Below are 25,732 nucleotides of genomic sequence, written 5' to 3'. Positions count from 1 at the left end.
CCAAATTTGCAGATGACACAAAACTAGGAGGGAATGTAAGTTGTGAGGAGGATGCAAGGAGGTTTCAAGGGGATTTGGACAGGCTAAGTGAATGGGCAAGAACATGGCAGATGGAATATAATGTGAATAAGTGTGAAATGATCACTTTGATAGAAAAAACAGAAAGGCAGGGTATTTCTTAAATGGTGAGAAGTTGGGAAGTGTTGATGTGCAAAGAGACCTGGGCGTCTTTGTTCATGAGTCACTAAAAGCTAGTATGCAGGTGCAGCAAGCAATCAAGAAGGCAAATGGTATGTTGGCTTTCATTGCAAGGGGATTTGAGTACAGGAGTAAAGATGTCGTTCTGCAATTGTATAGAGCCTTGGTGAGACCGCACCTGGAGTATTGTGTACCTTATCTAAGGAAGGATATACTTGCCATCAAGGGAGTGCAACAGAGGTTCACCAGACTAATCCCTGCGATGGCAAGATTGTCTTGAGGAGAGATGGCAGAAACTGGGTCTGTATTCCCTAGAGTTTTGAAGAATGAGAGGTGATCTCACTGAAACTTACAAAATTCTTACAGGGTGTGACAGGGTGGATGTGGATAGGATGTTTCCTCTGGCTGGTGAGTCTCGAACAAGGGGACACAGTCTCAGAATAAGGGGCAGGCCATTTAAGATTGAGATGAGGAGGAATTTCTTTACTCAGAGGGTGTTGAATCTGTGGAATTCTCTACCCCAGAAGGCTGTGGAAGCTCAATCATTGAGCATGTTCAAGACAGAAATCGCTAGATTTCTGAACACTAACAATATCAAGGGATATGGGGATAGTGGGGAAAAATGGCGTAGAGGTAGATGATTAACCATGATCTGTTTGAATGGCAGAGCAGCCTCGACAGGTCGAATGGTCCATTCCTGATCCTAATTCCTATGACCCACAGTAATGTGGTTGACTCTTAACTGCCCTCTGAAATGGCCAAGCAAGCCACTCAGTTGTCAAGGGCAATTAGGGATGGGCAACAAATGCTGGCCTTGCCAGCAACGCCCACATCTCATGAAAGAACTTTTAAAAAAATTCAAGTTGTTGTTATAAATTAAACCTGCAAACTAAACTAAACCTGATAAAGGGTCTTTACCCCAAAAAAGTTAACCGATCTTTTCCAATGACAGATCTGTATTTCCATCATTTTCTGTTTCTCTTCCCACCATGTTGACATGGGGGCCGAACACGGGAGAGATAGAATCTGTGAGTGGCACAGTATGTCAGGACTCAGCAAGGAGCTTGACAAAAAGAGAGGCTGGAAAATATCTGCCAAAAACTGAAAATAAAATACACAGCTGGCTTTTGCATCACCCAAAATATGAGAATCTAAATATTCCAATTCTTTGAATCACATGAGAGGGATATATCTACACATCCTTTCCAGCAGTAGGGTGACAAGGCAAGGACAGGCTGTAAAATTATTTACATTTACTACAAAGGCCGTTTCTTTAAGCAGCAAGACAATCCTCCAGAAAACTGGGAAATATGGTCTGTAGAAGCAATTACTGAATGCTATCTGACAGACATTCTATATTCAGAGGGCACATTGCTCTCAAATTCTATTGACTATAATTGGGCTCCTTGAGTATTGGTGTTCAAACACCTACAATAACTTGAATTTATATAGCATGTTTATCATGGTAACATTTGATACCCAGCTACATAAGGAGATATTAGAAGTAGGTTTTAAGGAGTGTCTTAAAAGGAGGAGAGAGGGGTAGATAGGTTTAAAAGAATAAAGAACAGTACAGCACAGGAACAGGCCATTCGGCCCTCCAAGCCTGCGCCGATCTTGATGCCTGCCGAAACTAACACCTTCTGCACTTCCGGGGCCCATATCCCTCTATTCCCTTCCTATTCATATATTTGTCAAGATGTCTCTTAAACGTCGCTATCGTATCTGCTTCCACCACCTCCCCTGGCAGCATGTTCCAGGCACTCACCACCCTCTGTGTAAAAAACCTGCCTCGCACATCCCCTATAAACTTTGCCCCTCGCACCTTAAACCTATGTCCCCGAGTAACTGACTCTTCCACCCTGGGAAAAAGCTTCTGACTAACCACTCTGTCCATGCCGCTCATAACTTTGTAAACCTCTATCATGTCGCCCCTCCACCTCCGTCGTTCCAGTGAAAACAATCCGAGTTTTTCCAACCTCTCCTCATAGCTAAGGCCTTCCAGACCAGGCAACATCCTGGTAAACCTCTTCTGTACCCTCTCCAAAGCCTCCACGTCCTTCTGGTAGTGAGGCGACCAGAATTGCACGCAATATTCTAAGTGTGGCCTAACTAAGGTTCTGTACAGCTGCAACATGACTTGCCAATTTTTATACTCTATGCCCCGACCGATGAAGGCAAGCATGCCGTATGCCTTCTTGACTACCTTATCCACCTGCGTTGCCACTTTCAGTGACTTGTGGACCTGTACACCCAGATCTCTCTGCCTGTCAATACTCTTAAGGGTTCTGCCATTTACTATATACCTCCCACCTGCATTAGACCTTCCAAAATGCATCACCTCACATTTGTCCAGATTAAACTCCATCTGCCATTTCTCCGCCCAAGTTTCCAACTGATCTATATCCTGCTGTATCCTCTGACAATCCTCATCATTATCCGCAACTCCACAAGATTTCCAGAGTTTACAGTCTAGGCAGCTGAAAGTATGGCTACTGATGTTGGAGTGAAAAAAATTGGGGATGCACAAGGAACCAGAACTGAAGGAGCACCAAAATCTTGGAGGGTTGTTGGTAAGTTTCAATGAGATCACCTCTCATTCTTCGAAACTCTAGGGAATACAGACCCAGTTTCTGCAATCTCTCCTCATAAGACAATCCTGCCATCCCAGGGATTAGTCCGGTGAACCTCTGTTGCACTCTATTGATGGCAAGTATATCCTTGCTTGGATAAGGAGACCAAAACTGTACACAATACTCCAGGTGCGGTCTCACCAAGGCTCCATACAATTTCAGAAATGCTGGAGGAGGGTACAGAGATAGGGAGGAGCGAGACCATGGAGAGATCTGAAAACGAGAATGAAAAGAGTTGCTTTGTGCCACATTTGTATGTTTTGTAACAAAGTGGTTAAGAAGCTATGGAAAATACCTGCAAGCAAGACTGCAACCCATTCAGCTAGAGAAAGTGAGAGATAAAAATAACATTTCAGAGAAAATAATCCAGCTAACTCACTTCAAAGATGTTGTTATTTTAAATGTGTGTTTACAGTAACTCAATGGCCAGAATTTTCTACTTCTGTGTTTTCCAGCTTGTGACGTGATTTCCAGTTCACTTAAATAGGACAGAAAATCTCGGGCTGGGTGAGCAGAGAAATGGAAACCCCAGCTAATAAGTACAATGTTGTGCGTATAGCATGTGACTGAAGGATTCTAAATCATGTTAGGATCACATTCTTTCAGACCTCGCATTTTATTCTGAAAACAGAAAACCAGGAGCCCAACTTATAGTACATAAAGTAGTTGCTATTCTTTGTAATCAGGATCGCTGTTTGATGGTGATGGAATAGCTCGAAGCATGTTACATCAGATCCTAGAATTTTTACCAGTTTTCAGGGATGAAGTTCAGTGATTCCATCCATTTTATTTGCATAAAGCAAAAAATTGTGATCTTGATGATGAGACTTCCTTTCTAAATGAAAGAGAGCAGCTCTAGTGAGATCAAACCTATAAAGGTTACTGCTATCCAGAGGGGATTTTATTCAAATGTATATAGATATTTGTGCAGGTGAAAGATCTCAAGCAGCTCCAGCTAATGGCAAAAATGGTCCCAGTGGTTGTCAGCTTTCTCAGTGGGTCATAACTCAGATCTTGTCTTTGTGATCCTCGGCCCTTTTCGAAGCTCCTTCCTTTTGTCTTCCTTTTTCCTTCTTTTCTCCTCATCTTTCAAGGCTTTATAAAAAGCATCATTATTGTGGATAAACTGTAAAATAAAAATTGAAGTAGATCAGCAAGGCCTACTAACAGAATGAGAGGAATTATACCACGTTATGGAAAGCTCAGTTCAGTGTTCCATGGATAACTGTCAGCTGTAGTGCAGTGGGTAACACTCTTGCCTCTGAGTCAAGAGGTTGTGGGTTCAAGTCCTATTCAACACTTGAGCACAGGCTGATATTTCCAATGCAGGACTGAGGGAGTGCTGTACTGTCAGAGACACCATCTTTCAGATGAGACATTAAAACGAGGCCCTGTCTACCCTCCTAGTTGGATGAAAAGGTTCCTATTTCGAGGAAGAGCAAGGGAATTTTCCCCAGTGTTCAGGACAACTTATCTGGTCATTATCACTTCACTGTTTGTGGGACCATGCTGTATGCAAATTGGCTGCCCTACAAAGGTGACCAGTCTACCCTTTAATTTCCCAATACTGCGTGCAGCCCATTTGTTGCACTGCGCGGTCTCTTTAAGACTGCCACACGGCCAAACATCTTAAAGGAACGCGCGGCCTGTGTTTTTCGTGCGTGGTTAAATTCTGGATTGCTGTGTGGTCGTGCACCTGCACAGCTTAGAGGGAACGTTGACCATGACTGCACTTCAAAGGTATTTCATTGGCTGTAAAGCACTTTGGGAAGTCCTGAGGTCGTGAAAGGCACTATATGAATACAAGTTTTTTTTTTAGACTTACTGCCCTCAACTTGCTGAACTTTATCAGTTCTCAATGGGGCAGCTAGACAAAGGAAGCAAAGCAATCCCAGCACAGAAAGAAGGGAAAATATCAGATTCACCCCATTGAAATGGGGCTTCATGTTGATTGAGGTGCTTCCAGCAGTGGATTATGTTCACACTCTCTCAGCACATGCCCAGCCAAAGGATGGTGAATGACATGGGCAGGGGCAAGAGGAGAAAACAGAGGGGGGGAAATTCCTGTCTGCTGTGGCCATAAAACGCGCACAGCAACATGCAAGAGGAATGGGAGAAAATAAATAACCCATTATTAAAAAAACATTGTGCATTGCCCTTTTCCAGTGATCTGGTTGGCCCATTATGTACTGCTCTTTTCAACAAGAATTTTAATTATTAAACGCAAGTATTTCATCCAAGTAGATGCTTACAGCTTGGCAAAGCTTTCCAAGGTCAGAAGCCATTATTGATGAACAACCTATTGGTCTCAGGCTTCACCTCCACTTCAAAAGCCCTATAGCTTTACCTGACAGATCTTTTTCCTCAAAATTTATTTAGCTTTGTTCACTGTTAATTTACATTTCTAACTATCTCTGTCTAAATCTGGCTCCCTGATTAGTTGCTTGTGAACCTGACAGCTATTTTATTTGTATATTTTTAATATTTCGCAACCTAAATTTAACCCTCCAAACCATTCCCGTAGCCTTGCAGATTATTTAGGGCACTGATTGGTGAGCTATCACCCCTACTTTATTTGGGTTACGTGGCTGAGAAAGACTTGCATTTACATGCTGTCATTTCACAGCTCTGAAAAATCCCAGAACATACAACAAATGACTTTAAAGTGCAACGGCTGTCATTATACATGCACTCACAACAGCTATTTTGCACAAAATTTACACACAGAAACAGGCCCTTCAGCCCAACTGGTCTATGCCAGTGTTTATGCTCCACACGAGCCTCCTCCTTCCCTACTTCATCGCACCCTATCAGCATAACCTTCTATTCCTTTCTCCCTCATGTACTTATCTAGCTTCCCCTGAATTCCTCAGTGTATTTATTAGTGACTGCTTTATATTTATAGCCCCTAGTTTTGTACTCCCCCACATAGTGGAAATCCTTTCTACATCTACCCTATTAAACCACTTCATTATTTTAAAGACTTCTCTTAGTCAGCACTCAGTCTTCTCTTTTACAGAAAAGAGCACCAGTCTATTAGTCTTTCCTGACAGTTAAAGCCTCACAGTTCTGGTATCAGCCTTATAAATCTTTTTTGTACCTTCTCCAGTGCCTCTATCTTCTAGCATGCTCCTGTGAAACATGCTGGGCGTTTCTCGCGTTAAAGGCGCTGGCTAAATGCAAATTGTTCTGGTTGAAGCAAGCTGAATCTTTTCTGCACCTTCTCCAATGCTTCTATATCCTTTTTATAACCAGACCAGAACAGTGCACAGTCTAAGTGTGGTCTAACCTAAGATTCTATACAAGTTTAACATAACTTCACTACTTTTCAATTCTATCCCTCTTGAAATGAACATTAGTGCTCTTTGTATGGCCTTATTAAGCTAAATCGTTACTTTTAGTGATTTGTGAATCTGTACCCCACATACACACACATTGCATACAGATAAACACCCATGTACAGAACTGACCCCTGTTGATATTCCAGTTTACATGGGGAACTGGACAATCCAAGTAAGAGGAGCAGAGCCTTGACACCACCTTCCACTGTCTGTATTTCAGTTACTTGGCTGCCACAGCTCGTCTTGCCGCTGTTTATGCTCCATAGAAGCCTCCTCCCAGTCTATTTGCTTCATCTCACCCAATCACCATACCCTTCAATTCCTTTCTTTCTCATGTGTTTATCCAGCTTCCCCTTAAATGCACCTATTTGCCTCAACTACTCCATGTGGTAGCAAGTCCCACATTCTCACCACTTAGTTTACTGTGAGATCCCACAGACAGCAATGACAGGTTGGATTTCTGGCCCCTGCTGGGGCCAGGATTGGAGGCGGACGAGACTTAAAAATAGCCCCACCGACTGGTGTGCTCTTCGGCAGAGAGTTTCATCTGTTGTTTTTTTATTAAAATAAAACCACCCAGTTTGTATATTTTTTGCTGGTTTCCATTTTGATGCGCCCTCTCTCTTTCTTACCTTCCATTGGAGCCTGCTGCTCCTTCCAAGCTGGATGACCTTTGATTGGCCAGTCAGCTTCAAGAGCCGGCCCACCATCCTAATTGGATGGGGAACCTGTCTCCAGGCCAATTAACAGGCAGACATGGTTTAAGATCTCATTTGAAGAATAACATTTCTGATCATGCAGAACTCCCTCGACCATTGCACCAGAATGTCAAACAAGGTAACAACTTAACTGTGATGAAGAACCATATGCCAAACATCAGAAAGCAAACCATGAGATATCCATCACAATGTCACAATAGACTGTGCAGAACCTACTTAAAAGGCATCAAGTACTTTGAATATCTTAAAAAATTAATTAGCTACCAGGTTACCATAAAAAGACTTGTATTTTAAGAGTACCTTACACAACTTTAGGATATCCTAAAGCACTTTACAGGCAATGAAGTAATTTTGAAGTACAGTCACTGTTGTAATGTAGGATGTACTTGCTACCACATGGCAACACTTTGTGCACAGAAAGATCCCACAAACAGAATTGCAATAATGACCACATAATCTGTTTATGTGATGCTGATTGAAGGATAAATATTGACCAGGACACCGGAGATAAATCCCCTGCTTTTCTTCAAAATAGTGCCATGGGATCTTTTACGTTCACTGGAGAGAGCAAACGTGGCCTTGGTTTCACATCTCATCCGAAATATGGCATCTCTGATAGTGCTACACTTGGAGTGACAGCTCAGATTTTTGTGTTCAAGTCAGGGGCTATAGGAGCTGGGGCTATAAAATAAAGGGCACAATTCCAAAAGAGGTGCATTGAAAGTGGCAAGCAAGGCAGGTTGAGAAAGTGGTTAAAAAGACATACAGGATCCTGGGCTTTATAAATAGAGGCAGAGAGTGCAAATGCAAAGAAGTTACAATGAACTTTTATAGAACACTGGTCTGGCCTCAACTGGAGTATTGTGTCCAATGCTGGGCACTTCACTTTAGGAAGGATGTGAAGGCTTTAGAGAGGGTGCAGAAAAGATTTACGAGAATGGTTCCAGGCATGAGGGACTTCAGTTATGTGGATAGGTTGGAGAAGATTGAGAGGAGATTTGATAGAGGTGCTCAAAATCATGAGGGGTAGAGTAGATAGGAAGAAACTCTTCTCGTTGGCAGTAGGGTGGAGAACCAGAAGACATCGATTTAAAGTGACTGACAAAAGAACCAAAGGCAACATGAGGGAAAACCTTTTACACAGCGAGTGGTTAGGATCTGGAATGCACCGCCTGAGACAGTGTGGTGGAGGCAGATTCAATCTTGGCTTTCAAAAGAGAACTTGATAAGTAACTGAAGAGAAAAATTTTGCAAGGCTATGGGGAAAGGGCAGGGGAGTGGGACTAGCTGAATTGCTCTTGCAGAGAGCTCAATGGCCTCCTTCTGTGTTGTAACTATTCTATAATTTGGGACTTGAATCCACAACTGACTCAGAGTGAGAGTGTTACCAACTGAGCCACAGCTGGCACTATAGTGGTTACCACAGTTGCACAAAAAAACTTTAAAAAAAGAGAATTTGGAGAAGATTTTATATTTTCTAACTAATAGTTTAAAATAAAAGCAGAGGATAAATGCTTTACTCAAAAAGAGTTCAAGTGGGGCAAATCAATCATTATATGCACCACATGGTGGCAGTGTTAGAAACCTGGGAACAGACTGCCTGTATCTGATAACCAAGGAAAGGGTGTAGCTCTCCAACTTCAAGTGTTTTACCCGTTGACTGGAAATATCCCGACAAGCACTTAGCAGAAAAGCAAGAAAAAAAAAATGGTTGAAATGTTCTTTCTTGAAATGGAAAGTTGTTTACTTACATCTTCATTCTCATTATTAAATGGATTTTTATAGTCTGGAGATTTTTCACTGATCCCGAGTTCCTGTGCCATCTGTTGCGCAGATTAATAGAAAAAAACACAAAGCATCATGTAAATTCAGCACTTTCCGTTCTGCATATTAAACTATCAACATCACCACAAACCAACTGCAAGAGCTGGAGTCTCTGAACTGCCTGGAAGTCAAATTAAATTAAATAGCATGTCAGTCAGCATCTGAAAGAGTTAATATTTCTGATGGAGATCTTTCATCAGAAATATTCAACCTCAGAATGTCATCACCTAGCCTACCACACTCTCTTTCAGATGTTGATGAACCTGCTGTGCAATTCCAGCATTTTGCTTTTTAATAACCAGTATCCAGCATGTTTTGTTTTTTTTTTAAATCTCTGCCTGACACTAAAACTCAGCAGTCCCCCTCTGCTTATCTCAGTCAGTTCTCTGTTGGGCCAATAAATGGAACACAATCAAACAAAAGTAAAATACTGCAGATGCTGGAAATTTGAAATAAAAACAGAAAATGCTGGAATTGCTCAGCAGGTCTGGCAGCATCTGTGGAGAGAGAAAAACATTTCAGGTCAATGATCTTTCATCTGAACTACAGAGAATTACACAATGTACAGCACAGAAACTGGTCATCTGGCAGAACTGGTCTATACTTGTCATTTTTTAAAATTCATTCATGAGATGCGGGGATTGCTGGCAAGGTGAGCATTTATTGCCCATCCCTAATTGCCCTCGAGAAGTTGAAGGTGAGCCGCCCTTTTGACAACTGAGCGGATTTCAGAGGGTATTTAAGAGTCAGCCACATTGCTGTGGGTCTGGAGTCACATATAGGCCAGACCAGGTAAGGATGGCAGATTTCCATCCCTAAAGGACATGAGAGAACCAAATGGGTTTTTACAACAATCTGGTAGTTTCATGGTCAACATTACTGATACTAGTTTTCATTCCAATTTATTTAATTAATTGAATTTAAATTCCTCCCTGCTGAGGTGGAATTTGAACTCAGGTCCATAGATCAAAGAACAAAGAACAAAGAAAATTACAGCACAGGAACAGGCCCTTCGGCCCTCCAAGCCTACGCCAATCCAAATCCTCTATCTAAACCTGTTGCCTATTTTCTAAGGGTCTGTATCTCTTTACTTCCTGCCCATTCATGTATCTGTCTAGAATCATCTTAAAAGACGCTATCGTGCCCGCGTCTACCACCTCCGCTGGTAATGCGTTCCATGCACCCACCACCCTCTGCGTAAAGAACTTTCCACGCATATCCCCCCTAAACTTTTCCCCTTTCACTTTGAACTCGTGTCCCCTTGTAATTGAATCCCCCACTCTGGGAAAAAGCTTCTTGCTATCCACCCTGTCTATACCTCTCATGATGTTGTACACCTCAATCAGGTCCCCCCTCAACCTCCGTCTTTCTAATGAAAATAATCCTAATCTACTCAACCTCTCTTCATAGCTAGCGCCCTCCATACCAGGCAACATCCTGGTGAACCTCCTCTGCACCCTCTCCAAAGCAGCCACATCCTTTTGGTAATGTGGCGACCAGAACTGCACGCAGTATTCCAAATGTGGCCGAACCAAAGTCCTATACAACTGTAACATGACCTGCCAACTCTTGTACTCAATACCCCGTCCGATGAAGGAAAGCATGCCGTATGCCTTCTTGACCACTCTATTGACCTGCGTTGCCACCTTCAGGGAACAATGGACCTGAACACCCAAATCTCTCTGTACATCAATTTTCCCCAGGACTTTTCCATTTACTGTATAGTTCACTCTTGAATTGGATCTTCCAAAATGCATCACCTGCATTTGCCCTGATTGAACTCCATCTGCCATTTCTCTGCCCAACTCTCCAGTCTATCTATATTCTGCTGTATTCTCTGACAGTCCCCTTCAGTATCTGCTACTCCACCAATCTTAGTGTCGTCTGCAAACTTGCTAATCAGACCACCTATACTTTCCTCCAAATCATTTATGTATATCACAAACAACAGTGGTCCCAGCACGGATCCCTGTGGAACACCACTGGTCACACGTCTCCATTTTGAGAAACTCCCTTCCACTGCTACTCTCTGTCTCCTGTTGCCCAGCCAGTTCTTTATCCATCTAGCTAGTACACCTTGGACCCCATGCGCCTTCACTTTCTCCATCAGCCTACCATGGGGAACCTTATCAAACGCCTTACTGAAGTCCATGTATATGACATCTACAGCCCTTCCCCCATCAATCAACTTTGTCATTTCCTCAAAGAATTCTATTAAGTTGGTAAGACATGACCTTCCCTGCACAAAACCATGTTGCCTATCACTGATAAGCCCATTTTCTTCCAGATGGTAATAGATCCTATCCCTCAGTATCTTCTCCAGCAGCTTCCCTACCACTGACGTCAGGCTCACCGGTCTATAATTACCTGGATTATCCCTGCTACCCTTCTTAAGCAAGGGGACAACATTAGCAATTCTCCAGTCCTCCGGGACCTCACCCGTGTTTAAGGATTTTGCAAAGATATCTGTTAAGGCCCCAACTATTTCCTCTCTCGCTTCCCACAGTAACCTGGGATAGATCCCATCCGGACCTGGGGACTTGTCCACCTTAATGCCTTTTAGAATACCCAACACTTCCTCCCTCCTTATGCCGACTTGACCTAGAGTAATCAAACATCTGTCCCTAACCTCAACATCCGTCATGTCCCTCTCCTCGGTGAATACCGATGCAAAGTACTCGTTTAGAATCTCACCCATTTTCTCTGACTCCATTTTCTCTGATCATTAGAACAGGCGTCTGTCTGGGTTGCTACTCCAGTAATATAACCACTATGCTACCATGGCTGTATGTTCCACACAAGTATCCTCCCACCCCTCTTCATCTCATCATGTCCCTCTATTCCTTGTTCCCTCATGAACTTACCTAGCTTCCCCTTAAATGCATCTATGATATTTGCCTCAACTACTCCCTGTGATAGCAAATTCCATATTCTAACCACTTGGGTAAAGAACTTTCTCCTGAATTCCCTATTGTATTTATTAGTGACGATCTTATATTTAAGAAATAATGGGGGCTTGTAGGAAAGGTACTGCAATAAGCGTGGGCTATTTTAATCTTCATATAGATTGGACTAATCAAATTGGCAAAAGTAGCCTGGAGGATGAGTTCATAGTGTGTATTAGGGGCAGTTTCTTAGAACAATATGTTCTGTAGCCAACCAGGAGCAGGATATTTTAGACCTGGTAATGTGTGATGAGACTGGATTAATAAATTACTAATAGTAAAAGATCCTCTAGGCAACAGTGATCATAACATGACAGAATTTCACAGTTTGAGGGTGAGAAATTTGGATCTGAAGCTAACCTTAAACTTAAAAAAGGCAATTACAAGGGTATGAAGATAGAGTTGGCTAAAGTGGACTGGGAAAATAAGTTTAAAGGTAAGACAGTAGAGAAGCAGTGGCAGACATTTAGATGATATTTCATAACTTTCAACAAAGATCTATTCCATTGAGAAACTCTATGAAAAGGATACACCATCCGTGGCTAACTAAGGAAGTTAAGGATGGAATCAAATTGAAAGAAAAGGCATACAATGCTGTGAAGATTAGTGGTAGGCCAGAAGATTGGGAAAAAAAATTTTTTAAACCCAGAGGATGACAAAAAAAATAAAAAGGGAGAAATTAGAGTATGAGAGTAAACAAGCAAGAAATATAAAAGACAGTAAAAGCTTCTACAAATATATAAAAAGGAAGGCAGTAGCTAAAGTAAGCATTGGTCCCTTAGAGCATGAGACTGGAGAATTAATAATGGGAAACAAGGAAATGGTGGAGACTTTGAACAAGTATATTCTGTATCTGTCGTCACAGAAGACGACACAAAGCATCCCAAAAATAGTAGAAAATCAAGAGGCAAAAGGGAAAGAGGAAATTAATCACGATCACTAGAGAAAAAGTACGAGGAAAACTAATGGGACCAAAGGCTGGCAGGTCCCCTGCACCTGATGGCCTACATCCGTGGGTCTTAAAGGAAGTGGCTGCATAGATAGTAGATGCATTGGTGTAACCTTCCAAAATTCCCTAGATTCTGGAAAGGTCCCAGCGGATTGGAAAACTGCAAATGTAACACCCTTATTCAAAAAAGGAGGGAGACAGAAAGCAGGCAACTATAGGCCAGTTAGCCTAACATCTGTCATTGGGAAAATGCTGGAATCCATTATTAAGGAAGTAGTAGCAGGACATTTAGAAAATCATAATTCAATTAGGTAGAGTCAAACATGGTTTTATGAAAGGGAAATTGGGTTTGACAGATTTATTAGATGCTTTGAGGATGTAACAAGCAGGGTGGATAAAGGGGAACCGGTACATGTAGTGTATTTTGTTTTCCAAAAGGCATCCAATAAGGTGCCACATAAGCAGTTACTATACAAGATAAGAGCTCATGGTGTTGGGGCAATATATTAGCATGGATAGAGGATTGGCTAATGAACAGGAAACAGAGAGTCAGGATCAATGGGGCATTTTCAGCTTGGCAAACTAACTAGTGGAGTGCCGCAGGAATCAGTGCTTAGGCCTCAACGATTTACCATCTATATTAATGACTAGGTTGAAGGGACCGAGTTTATTGTAGCCAAATTTGTTGACAATGCAAAGAGGTAGGAAAGCAAGTTGTGAGGAGGACACAGAGTCTGCAAAGGGATATAGATAGGTTAAGTGAGAGTGGGCAAAAATTTGGCAGGTGGAGTATAATGTTGGAAAATGCGAGATTGTCCACTTTGGTGGGAAGAATAGAAAAGCAGAATGATATTTAAATGGAGAGAGACTGCAGAATGCTGCGGTACAGAGGGATCTGGGGGTCCTCGTAAATGAATCACAAAAAGTTAGCATGCAGGTACAGCAAATAATTAGGAAGGCAAGTGAAATGTTGGCTTTTATTGCAAAGGAGATGGAGTATAAAGAAAGGAAACTTGCTACAACTGTACTGGGTATTGGTTAGACTGCACCTAGAGTACTGCGTACAGTTTTGGTCTCCTTACTTAAGGAGGGATATATTTGCATTGGAAGCAGTTCCGAAAAGGGTCACTAGGCTGATTCCTGGGATGAAGGGGTTGTCTTACGAGGAAGGATTGAGCAGGGTGGGCCTATACCCATTGGAGTTTAGAATAATGAGAGGTGATCTTATTGAAACATGTAAGATCCTGAGGGAACTTGACAGGGTAGATGCTGAGAGGATGTTTTTCCTGGTGGGAGAATCTAGAACTAGGAGGCACAGTTTGAAAGTAAGAGGTCTCCAGTTTAAGACGGAGATGAGGAGGAATTTCTTCTCTCAGAGGGTCGGTAATCTTTGGAATTCTCTTCTGCAGAGAGCAGTGGAGGCTGGGTCATTGAATATATTCACGGCTGAGTTGGACAGATTTTTGATCTACAAGGGAGTTAAGGGTTATGAGGGGTTGGCAGGAAAGTGGAGTTAAGGCCATGATTAGATCAGCCACGATCTTATTGAATGGCGGAGCAGGCTCGAGGGGCCGAATGGCTCTTGCTCCTATTTCATACGATCTTATTTATGGCCCCTGGTTTTGGTCTCCCCACATCTCGATTGAACCCCTGCATAATTTTACACACATTAAGTCACCCCTCAACCTACTCTTTTCTAAAGAGAGCCCCAGCCTGTTCAGCCATTCCAGATTAGTATATCCCCTTATTTCTGGTTTCATCTTTTTAAAGTCTTTAATTGCACCTTCTCCAGTGTATCTCCATCCTTTTTATAATGTAGAGACTGGAATGGTGCACAGTATAGCACTCGGCATTGCATTATAACCATGGAGAAAAAAAAACCTTTGTCAAATCTTAAACATACTTCTCATCAGGTGTTGACTAGCTGCGACTGTGGAGATGCTCACTTCCTTCACTGATTCAGGCAGATTTCAGCTGGGAAATAGCAGCAGAACTTTTGTAACTATACCTTTTAGTGTAATTTGGATGCAGTGTTGAGTTCTGTACTACCTGACTTGATAAACTGCATGTTAAGTGAAGACAGAAATTTAATACAGATCATTGTGCAGAAGTAGGGTGTCCCTGCTGTTGTATTAAGTGGCTGGGCAGCTGGTAGAAATTTCCCACATGATGAATGTGACAAAAATAGGAAATTTTGATTTATATATTCCATATGGTAAGATTTAAAAATGAGCCAATTCCTTTGTTAAAATGGTGAAATAGGCAGGGTCAATGACCACAACTGAGCTAATGAAGAATTCCCTTTGATGTTGGGAGGTGGAGAAGAGTGGGTTAGCATCATTAAAATGTTAATGAATATATATTTACTATACTGATATGTAATTTCAAATTGCTGTGACAGTACTACCGAAATGTGGAAAAGCGCATGTAAGGAAATACTGTAACAGCCTATCATTAAGTGGTGAAGACTTATGATTTTGTTTCCTTCAACAATGGCACTTAATCTAGAAAATGCAGTGTGAAGCACGGAGGCAGGACTAACAGAAAATATACTTAACATTTATAGGAAATAATACAGAAATAGAGACAGAAAAGGATCTAGCAGCTCAGATCACTCAAGGTCCATGGCCAAAGCAAACAGGACATTGGGATGTACTGATAGAACAATTGAAAGGATACCATACTGTCCTTATACAGGTCCTCAGACAGACAACATCCAATTTCAGTTCCTTCACATGGTGGGTGAGACTGTGGCCTTAGAAAAGGTTCAGAGGAGAGTTTAAAGAACCTCTGATAGTCAGATAGGCTTAGACAACAGATTCAATTTTTTGGAGCAGGGTAAAATTAGCGATGACCCTCGAGAGGTATACTGAATAATGAAAGGGTTGATTGTGTCCCCAGTGATAGATTGAGAGGACCAGGGGTCATGCATTTAAACTACACTAGAGTCAGAATATACGTTAGGTGGTTCTTCTGTTCCCAGAGAGTATGGAGCCTCTGGAATACGTTGCCGTCTTGTGTGGTATGTGCTGACTCTCTGTCTTCAAAAGGGAGCTGGGGGCAGAGATCGCACCTTATAAAAACTATGAGTTAACAGTTAACAAAATAAAATATGGGCGGCACAGTGGCGCAGTGGTTAGCACTGCAGCCTCACAGCTCCAGCGACCCGGGTTCAATTCTGGGTACTGCCTGTGTGGAGTTTGCAAGTTCTCCCTGTGTCTGCGTGGGTTTCCTCCGGGTGCTCTGGTTTCCTCCCACAGCCAAAAGACTTGCAGGTTGGTAGGTAAATTGGCCGTTAAAAATTGCCCCTAGTATAGGTAGGTGGTAGGGAAATATAGGGACAGGTGGGGATGTGGTAGGAATATGGAATTAGTGTAGGGTTAGTATAAGTGGGTGGTTGATGGTCGGCACAGACTCGATGGGCCGAAGGGCCTGTTTCAGTGCTGTATCTCTAAACTAAACATAATCATGGTCAATGTGATCTCCTGGGCTGGTTTTCATTGCCTAAGGGGGTTGGAGGCAAAATTTTCAGATTTTTAAAATTCTTTTTTTGCCTCTCCTGGGAGATTTCATGGCTGCGGGAGAGGCAGGGGCTGTTTAGTCAATGATGCTTTAAGGATCATGAGTGTGGGGCAGGTTCGATGAACCAGCTGGTCTTTTCCTGACCATTGTTTTTGTATGCGAGTTACTATGGCTACCAGTCTGGTGGACACTGCATGTAATGGGTTGCATCATTGATTTGATGAATAAAAGATACTGATCAAATTGTCTCAGTAATTACTAGTCCTCAAACTCATAAAGGGTAAGGACCTATGATAATATCCTAAAAAACCCAACATATCAAAGTTTGGACTTTAGTGTGAAGGCTTGGCAACAACAAATTGTACAACAACGTAATAAACCGTCCCAAGACGCTTCACAGTAGGAATTATCAAACAAAATCTGATACCAAGCCACATAAGGAGATATTAGGGCAGCTGACCAAAAGCTTAGTCAAAGAGATGGGTTTTAATGAGCATCTTAAAGGAAGAGAGAGAGAGAGAGAGAAACACAGAGCGAGAGAGAGACTGAGAGCTTTACGTAGGGAATTCCAGAGATTAGAATTTAAGCAGCTGAAGGCACAGCCACCAACGGTGGAGCGATGAAAATCAAGGATGCACAAGAGGCCAGAGAACTGGAGAAGCGCAGAGATCTTGGAGGGTTGTAAGGCTGGAGGTGATTACAGAGATAGGGCACAGTGAAGCCATGGAGGGATTTGAAAACAAGGATGACAAGTTTTAAAATTGAGGTGTTGCCAGGCCAGGAGCCAACGTAGATCAGCGAGTACAGGGCTGATAGGTGAATGGGGCTTGGTGCAAGTCAGAATACTGGCAGCAGAGTTTTAGATGAGCTCAAGTTCACAGTAGTAAGTAACATTGAGAGATTAAGGTTCTTCATCAACTAACTGACAGAACAGCTGGCATAAGTGGAACAAGCTAAGGTTCATATTAATTGGAAAACTGTAAAAAGCACAAAGTTTCTGTGTGTACTCTGCCTATGTGAACTCAGTGCAAGCCAATTAGATACACAGTATTCATTTTCTAAGAGTGATCTCAATGCCAGGCTGACGTTGATGCTAAAAACCAGTATAAACTTTACAACCTAAATAAAACCTTCATTTTTTTCCTCTTCCTCCTTCTCTCCCGTTTCCTCAGAGGTACAGATACACAAAGCACTAAAAGCAGCAAAAATAAAAGCAAAATACTGCGGATGCTGGAAATCTGAAATAAAAACAAGAAATGCTGGAAATACTCAGCAGATCGGACAGCATCTGTGGAGACAGAAGCAGAGTTAACGTTTCAGGTTAGTGACCTGAAGAAGGGTTAGTGACCTGAAGAAGGGTCACTGACCTGAAACGTTAATTCTGCTTCTCTCTCACAGATGCTGCCAGACCTGCTGAGTATTTCCAGCATTTCTTGTTTTTATTACTAAAAGTAGCAATGCAGGTTAATGAGGCCATACAAAAAAGCAAACCAAGCGCTGGGGTCCATTTCTAGAGGAAGAGAATTGAAAAGCAGAGAAGTTACGTTAACCTTGTATCGTACATTGGTTGGCTACACCTGAATGGCTTCACGAAGCTGATACCAGAACTGAACCAGGGAAGACTAAACAGGCTGAGGCACTTGTCTATAGAAAAGAGATGGCTGAGGGGTGACCTGATCAATTATGAAAGGATTTTATAGGGTAGACATAGAGATGTTCCAACTTGTGGAGGGACCAAAACTGGGGGCGATAAGATAATTACGAATAATTTGAATAGGGAATTCAGGAGAAACCTCTTGGCCTACAGTGTGGTTAGGATGTGGAACTCGCTACCACATGGAGTAGTTGAGGCGAATAGTATAGATGCATTTAAGGGGAAGCTAGATAAACACAAGGGAGAAAGGAATAGAAGCATATGCTGATTGGGTGAGTTGAAGAAGGGTGGAAGGAGGCTCATGCGAGCATAAACAGACCAGTTGGGCACAATGGCCTGTTTCTGTGCTGTAGACTCAGTGCAGTACATCACTTCACAATAGAGCAGGCGAGTTCCTCTCAGACATTGGCAAATGCCGCACGAAAGTTGTTCTTAGGAGGTGTCAGTTGTCTCTTCCTCAGATGGGTGGGATGATACTGTAAACCCATCTTAGACTTCCTGAACCTGTATTCAAACACTCTGCACTAGTCTCCAAGTGCATAACTTTTATACATACATCAATAGTTCTGTACATTGGAGATAAACAAAGCTTTCAAACCCTCATCGCTCTCACCAGATTTAGAAGCTGTGTGTGCGGTCCTCCATTGAAAACTCCTGTTTGGTTACAGAAACTGATACCCCACCGGATTAAGTTGTTCCAATTGGAATTGCGATCAAAGTAATGGTGGACTATTTTCGGAAAACGCAGAGTCACATCCCCAAAGAAGGCTGTGTTTTCAACAATGTGGGAATAAGCTGAAATGAAAAGCAGGTGGCACATTATGGAGAAAGCTCATTCGCACCAGTCAGAACAACACATCTGTTTCAGAGATAGATACATCAAAAGGATTGAATCTTCCAGCTTGGAAGCACAATTATTCTGGCATCCAAATTCCTTATACCCCATTTTTGTACTTTTCCAACCCTCTTGAAAGTGCTGACGTAATGCAATATGGTACAGATATAAAGAATCCATGGCACTATTTTAAAGACCAGGGAGTTCTCCCCAGTGTCCTGGCCAATATTTACTCCTCAACCAACATCACTAGAATGTTGTTTGTGGCATCTTGCTGTGTGCAAGTTGGTTGCCCGGGTCTTCTATAACAGTGACTGCACTTCAAAAGTACTTCATTGACTGTAAAGCACTTTGGACATTGAGAGGCAGTGAAAGGCGCTCTATAAAAGTAAGCTCCTTTTCTTTAAGATGGCGTTAGTTTGCAGGGGATAAGACAGCTGAGCCCAATCATATCCTCAGCTGTTGCCTAGACCCGTGAACGTCTTTTTGTTCTCGGGATGTGGGCGTCACTGGCAGGGCTGGGATTTATCGCCCGTCCCGAGTTGCCCTTGAGAAGACAGTGAGCTTTCTTGAGGCCATGTGATGAAAGCACTCCCACAAGGCTGTCAGCAAGGGAGTTCCCAGCAGGGGTCACTGGGTAGTGACCAGGTGTGGAGATTGAGATTGGCTTTCCCCTCCCTAGTCCATGGTACTGAGACCAATTGTAGAAGTTTCTAGTACAGAAAGAGGTCAGTCAGCCCATTGTGTCTATGCCAGCTCTGTGATAAGCAATTCGAAACTAAATCCACTGCCCTCGTCGCTCCTCCGTTCAAATTTTTATCCAAATTTTCATTACAAGGTGCAATGGTCTCTACCTCAACCACACTGTGTCAAAGTGTTCCATATTCCAACAACCCACTGTGTAAAGAAATTCCTTCTAACCTCTCTCCTTACTCTGTGATCATTTTAAGCTGATGACCCCTCGTCACTGACTTTTCAACCAGAAGAAAAGGTATTCATCTATTCACTCCATGAAAACTATGCAATTTTAAAACCCTGTACTAAATTTTGTCTTAGCCTGCTACGCTCCGATTGAAATAGTGCCCAGTCGCTCAAGCCTAACAGGGCAGGTGGTGCCTCATCTGAAAGACAGCACCCCCGGCAGTGCAGCACTCCTTCAGTACTGTGCTGGGAGTATCGGCTTGGAATATACAGTGAAGTCTCTGGGGTGAGACTTGAACCCACAACCTACTGATTTAAAGAACATAGGAACATGGAAAGATGACAGTGCTACCCACTGAGCCCCAGCCAAGGAGAACAAGGACAAAATAATTGCTTAAAATGTTAGTTTTTTTTTTAAATATAAAAGCATGACATAAGGAAAAAGATTCATCTTATATCCACCATCTTTGAGTTTCTCGTCATGAGGCAGTGGTCCATCGGCTTGCACATCAGCGCCAGTCAGTATTGTCTTGGAGTCTTCCAGTACCTGGAATGAATGGAAATCAAATTATGCTTCAATTTAAAGAGTCACATATTTTCCTAACTCCTTTTGAAATCAGTTCTGAAGAACACAGCTCAGCTTTCACATCCTTCTGTTTGGTTTCCAATTTTTCTGCAGTGTTTTCCCTTTTAGATAGCGAGTGTTGACCATTCTGAGAAACTTGTTTGAAGACATTATTGGGTCAATCAGTGTGAAGGAGCTTCGTAAAGATATACAACTGATCCCGGAGTATTGTGGGATTAGCACTCTATATTTGCCGTTATTAATTCAGCTCTTGCGCCAGCCATCTTAAATTTCAACAAAAAACCTTCTAACAGATAGAACCTTTTAGTTTGCAGCACCCCATAGCACGTTTTACAATTAGGTGACAGTCAAGTTTGGATTCAAACATAGGACTGTGGAGAATATGAAACAACTATTGGAACAGTGAGAGTCCTAATATTGGGATCAGGGGAGGGATTAGATCACTCTGTACCAGCTAAAGGGAGAACAACAACTCGCATTTATATAGCGGCTTTAATGTAGCAATACATCCCAAAGCACCTCACAGGAGGTGACACTGAGCCATGCAATGACATATTGGGAGGGGTCAGGTAGATTTTAAGGAGCATCTTAAAAGGAGGAGAGCTGGAGCCTGTTAGCAAGGAATTTCAGAGCTCAGGATCAAACTGAAAACATGGGCACTGATGGTAGAGCAATTAAAAGACCAGAGTTGGAGGCGTGCAGACGATTGTAGGGCTGAAGGAGGTTACAGAGATAGGGGCGAGACTACAGAGGGATTTGAAAAACAGGATGAGCATTTTAAAATTGAGGCACTGCCGGATTGGGAGCCAACGTAGGTCAGCGAGCATGCAGTGATGGACAAACAGGACTTGGTGTGAGTATACAGGCAGCAGAACTTTGGATGAGCTCAAGTTTATGCAGGGTTGAAAATGGGAGGTCAGCCAGAAGAGCATGAGAATAGTCAAGTCTAGAAGTAACAAAGGCATGGATGAGAGTTTCAGCAGCAGATGAGCTGAGGTAGGGGCGGAGACGGTTGATGTTGCAGAGGTAGAAGTAGGTAGTCCTGGTGATGGAGCAGATATGTGGTTGGAAGCTCATCTTAAGGTTTGCAAACATCTGGTTCAGCCTCAGACAGTGGTCAGGGCGAGCACTGGAGTGGGTGGCTAGTGAACAAAGTTTGTGGCGGGGACCAAAGAGAATGAGAGAGGGCGTCCTGACCATCTCTCTGTGCTCACCTTAAACAATCCTTTCAACATGATGTCGATAATCTTGTACTGCTGATTAATGTCATTTAATTCAATCATGTTCTTCAATGCATGCATCTGGTCTTTGCGTTTTGTTTCAAAGAGCTTTCTATCTAAAGAGCAGTGTTGGAAAGTTCAGGAAAGCATGCTGTGCCATAATTTAGAGATTATTCTGCATGATTTTGTTCACAATCCAATGAATGCACTATACATACAATCATAAGCAAATTCCTGTTCTACTAACCCCCTGCTCCCAACCTTAAAATTGATATACGATGTCTGCCAAGTGTCTCTTTTCAGTAGTGGAAAACATTCATTCAAGTTTAAATTTGTGACTGATTCCCTGAACTCAGTAACTGGGCCAAAAGAATTGTGAAAAGTCCAGTCTCAATTCCTGGCCTGAGCTGTGTTAATAATCTCATCTGGGGCAGTAGCAGGGCTGCTACAAATGATCTCTTATAGTACTGTTTAATTGGTCAGGGATTCCACTTCTGACAGCAATTCTTATAGATACTCACGAATGCAGACATTGGGTGAAAGGACTATCATCAAACAAATCAAATCACAGTGTCAAACCTTTATTTCACTGGGGGCTGTTATCCTTAGAACAGAGATTGTGGCAAGATTTGATAGCAATGTTTAAAATCATAAAGCGACGAAACAAAGTAGACGGAAAAAGACTTTTCAATGGTTCAGGCGTCTAGAAGGAGAGGACATTGATATGTGATTAAATATAAAAGGTTTAGGACAGAGCGGGAGAAACTTTTTTTTACACAGAGGGCTATGAAATACACAAGCAGAGTTTGTGATTGAAACAGAGACCACATCAACATTTTACAACAGGTTAGATAGGAGGATAAAGGAAAGGAGCATAGAGGAATATGGGAATACAGCAATAACATGGGATTAGGTCTTGTGTGGAAGATACTCACCAATAGAGACTGTTCCATGTTATAATTTCTATATAATCATTTTAAAGGAATTCAAAGTTTACAGCTCCATTTTCCCTCCCTCCCTCCTTTCCACTAACATCCTCTGTACCTCAGTCAAGTGATCGTTCTTTGTGTGATCTTAAATAGTATCAGCAGACTATCTGACAGGCGAGTGAAATTCTGTCTTCGCCCAACATTTCACAAACAGGGATCACTGCCTTGTGTTCACGAACTAGAACCTTGGCTCTCTACAAAAGCGAGATCAAGATTATACTTTATGAGCAGGTCACAGACCTGTGTATGAATCCACCGCCCCTGGACTATCACAGGAAGCAGGACTCGTTTTGCCATGTTTGCCTTGACACCTCTACTAGATTGAAAGAGGTAGCAAGACTATATCTTATAATATTATAGTCCCAGTGAAAACCCATCAGTGCCAGAAAGGATACAAATTTCTAGACTTGGATCCAAGTTTTGTTTCTGCCCACTGGAAGGTTTGAACGCATTACAGCACACGCTTATCACAATCACATAGACCTGTAGGATATCCATGATCTAGTTTAAAGAAAAATAAGCATGTTAAGTATCAACGAAACAGATTTATATCTAATACAGCTAGATTCCATTCTATCTCATCGTATCATCCTCAACACACAGCAGAATTTTGAGATCACGAGTCTTTTCACTCACAGGGCAAAGGAAGCTTGAAAGCTGAGTTTTAGAAATTTTGTGGAAGAATGTACAGGAGTGTCACACTGCATCAAAAAGTGAACAACTTCTCTCCTTCAGAGAGTTCTCGAGCACTCCTAACTCAGCTACAACATAGGTGCGTTCCCTGGTAAAGTTACCTCTACTCTGTCTCACCCATAACCTCCAACAGGTGATACTGTTTTATCCACAGGCACTTATTTCATTTAACACCTTACTTACACACAAGCCGGATAAATGTACCTCACGTGTATATTAACTTCACAAAACTCTTCCACCATTCGGTGTGAAACTTTGCAATCTTTCTCTTTCACCAAAGTTTGGAATTTAGGCATGAATTTCTCAGTCCAGCAGCTGCAAGTGGTACTCGGACTTCATCAGTACTTGGCTCTGCTCCCCATTCAGACCCCCGACCCTCCCTATCCAGACCTCACCCACACTCCGCTTCCAGACCACCCCCTCCAAACCCAATCCCTGCTCCCCTATGCAGAACCCTCCGCCCGCTTTCCCTGCAGAGGCCCCTCCATCCAGACCACACCTCCCCACTCTCCATCCAGAATGCAAATGCTACTTTCCCCTGTTGGAGCTGCTTGTTATTGGTTGTATCTGGTTCTTCTGCTGGCCTGGAATTATTCCAATTGGTCAATCTGATGACGATGTCAGCTCCCTCGCTGTACAATGTTGCTGGTGTTGAAGTCTGGCGTTTTCAACTGCGTTACTCACCATTTTAACCAATAACCAAAAAAGCAGTGACTGAAAAAATAAATCACACCCAAAAATCAAAAAACGCACACAGTCTCTGCTTTTCATCAAATTATTTCACCAACACACGGAGGGTAAAATACACATGCAAACACATTCTGAATGAGTATTTCAATCACATGGCCAACGATAATGTCCATTACTCATTTTTATTTACTAATAATGTAATTAGCCACATCTCAATACCCAATCAGCCCCATGTGACTAGTGGTGAATGCATTATTAAAATTTGTCATATTGGCCAGTCCTTCATTCTCTTAACAGAGATTTCCAATTGGTGCTGAGCTACAGCTGCTTCTGTTTTGTGGACTTGTGCCTATTCGGAACAATGTCTGCATCTATACTAGTAATGAGAAACAGATCAACAGCAAAAGTAAAAATAAACTTTGGTTACTCCTCTTAATGTTTCTAACTTGAGACATATAAGGGGCTTCAGAAAGAGACAGAGATGCATAAAACTTTGGTTCTGGCAGGAATCCCTATCACATATCTTCCGTTTATCCTTCTCCAGATAAAAATGGAAGGATATTCTGATAATCTGGGAATATGTGCACTTGTGATGGTTAGCTCAAATAACTGAGTGGCTGAATTTTTTAATTGATCCAAGTATGTTTTCAGAGCACCTGGCAAAACTTAAACTTGCTTTCCCCCTGTTGTTAGGTCTCCTCTCCACTTATCGGGCAGGTTGACATGATGAGTTCCACGGTCTTGGGCTTATGGCCATAATTAAACTTCGGGTCATCCCTCATCTTGTCTGTGCCCTGTACAGATGGGCTGAGCACTATCAATTGCCCCGAAGCCAGGGGCCTGTGCTGTTGGGTTACTGATGGGGCATCGGTTTTGTTAAAGCTACGGGCGTCCATCTGGATAATGGGTCAACACCAGCTGCATGAATATTAGCTGCTGTTTCCCAAAATGGGGCTGGCGCGATTTTAAGCGCTTTCCCCGTTACCGGTAACACAAGTTTAGCATCAGCGGCCAGCCCAGTAAACCAGTTAACATAGCCCAGCTCCAGAGTAAGAGATGTTAATATTCCTCCGGCCTGAACAGAACCAAGGAGGAAGCCATTCGGCCCATCCTGCCTATGCCGGCTCCCTGAACCTACTTTCCAATCAGTCCCCGTACACATCGCGCAAAAGACAGTTTAATAATTTAAAACTGATGGGGCCTACCGAGTCGCAAGATTTAACTGTGAAAGGCACGTTTTATCAACCATTTCATGGGGCGAACCCTGGCAGCGGATGGAAGGCCTGCGGCACTGCACACTCAGAAACACCTCTCAGTTCGGTTCCCGACGCTCGATTGATTGTGCGCATGTGCGCCCAGCTAGTGCGCTCCACCAATCAGCTAACGAATAGGTATGTGCATGCGCATCGGGCGAATGCATTCCACCAATCGGCTGACGAACAGACGCGCATGCTCATGCTGGCGAACGTGTTTCACCAATCAGCTGACCCGGTCAATTGCTGCACAGTAATGATAGGACATGATCAGAAGAGTCATTTAAAACACAGAGGAAGGCCATTCAGCCCATCGAATCCATGCTGGCTCTCCACAGAGCTATGCCGTCAGTCCCACTTCCAGGCTCGATTCCCGTAGCCCTGCAAGTCTATTTCTCTCTTCTGCTTCCACCATCCTCTGGGCAGTGAGTTCCAGCTTATTGCCACCCACGGCATAAAAAATACTTCCTCATACCCCCTTGCATATCTTGCCCAAAACTTTAAATCTGTGCCTCCTAGTCCTTGTAGCATTTGTTAATGGGAACAGCTTTTCCTTGACTAACTTATCTAAGCCTCTCATCATACTGTACACCTCTATTAAATACCTCCTCAATCTCCTTTGCTCCAAGGAGAACAAACCCAGCTTTTCCAACCTAACCTTGTAACTAAAATCCTCCATCCCTAGAACCATTCTAGTAAATCTCCTCGACACCCTCTCAAGGATACTTCCTGAAGTGTGGTGACCAGAACTGGACACACA

General features: G+C 42.7%; 1 protein-coding gene across 1 annotated transcript; it reads right to left on the bottom strand.

Annotated features, from left to right (window-relative positions):
* Nucleotides 1-3,428: 3,428 nt before the first annotated feature.
* LOC137353618 (coiled-coil domain-containing protein 134-like) lies at nt 3,429-24,968 on the bottom strand. The gene is given in 8 exon segments (XM_068019967.1): nt 3,429-3,957; nt 8,643-8,714; nt 18,399-18,580; nt 20,004-20,088; nt 21,342-21,463; nt 22,732-22,837; nt 24,925-24,956; nt 24,959-24,968. Coding segments are annotated over 8 exon segments (735 nt in total). The 3' UTR covers nt 3,429-3,831.
* Nucleotides 24,969-25,732: the final 764 nt, after the last annotated feature.

Source organism: Heterodontus francisci, chromosome 41 (assembly GCF_036365525.1).
Source record: "Heterodontus francisci isolate sHetFra1 chromosome 41, sHetFra1.hap1, whole genome shotgun sequence".
Taxonomy (NCBI): domain Eukaryota; kingdom Metazoa; phylum Chordata; class Chondrichthyes; order Heterodontiformes; family Heterodontidae; genus Heterodontus; species Heterodontus francisci.
Note: the sequence above shows the minus strand (reverse complement) of the source record. Positions and strands in the feature narration are given on the sequence as shown.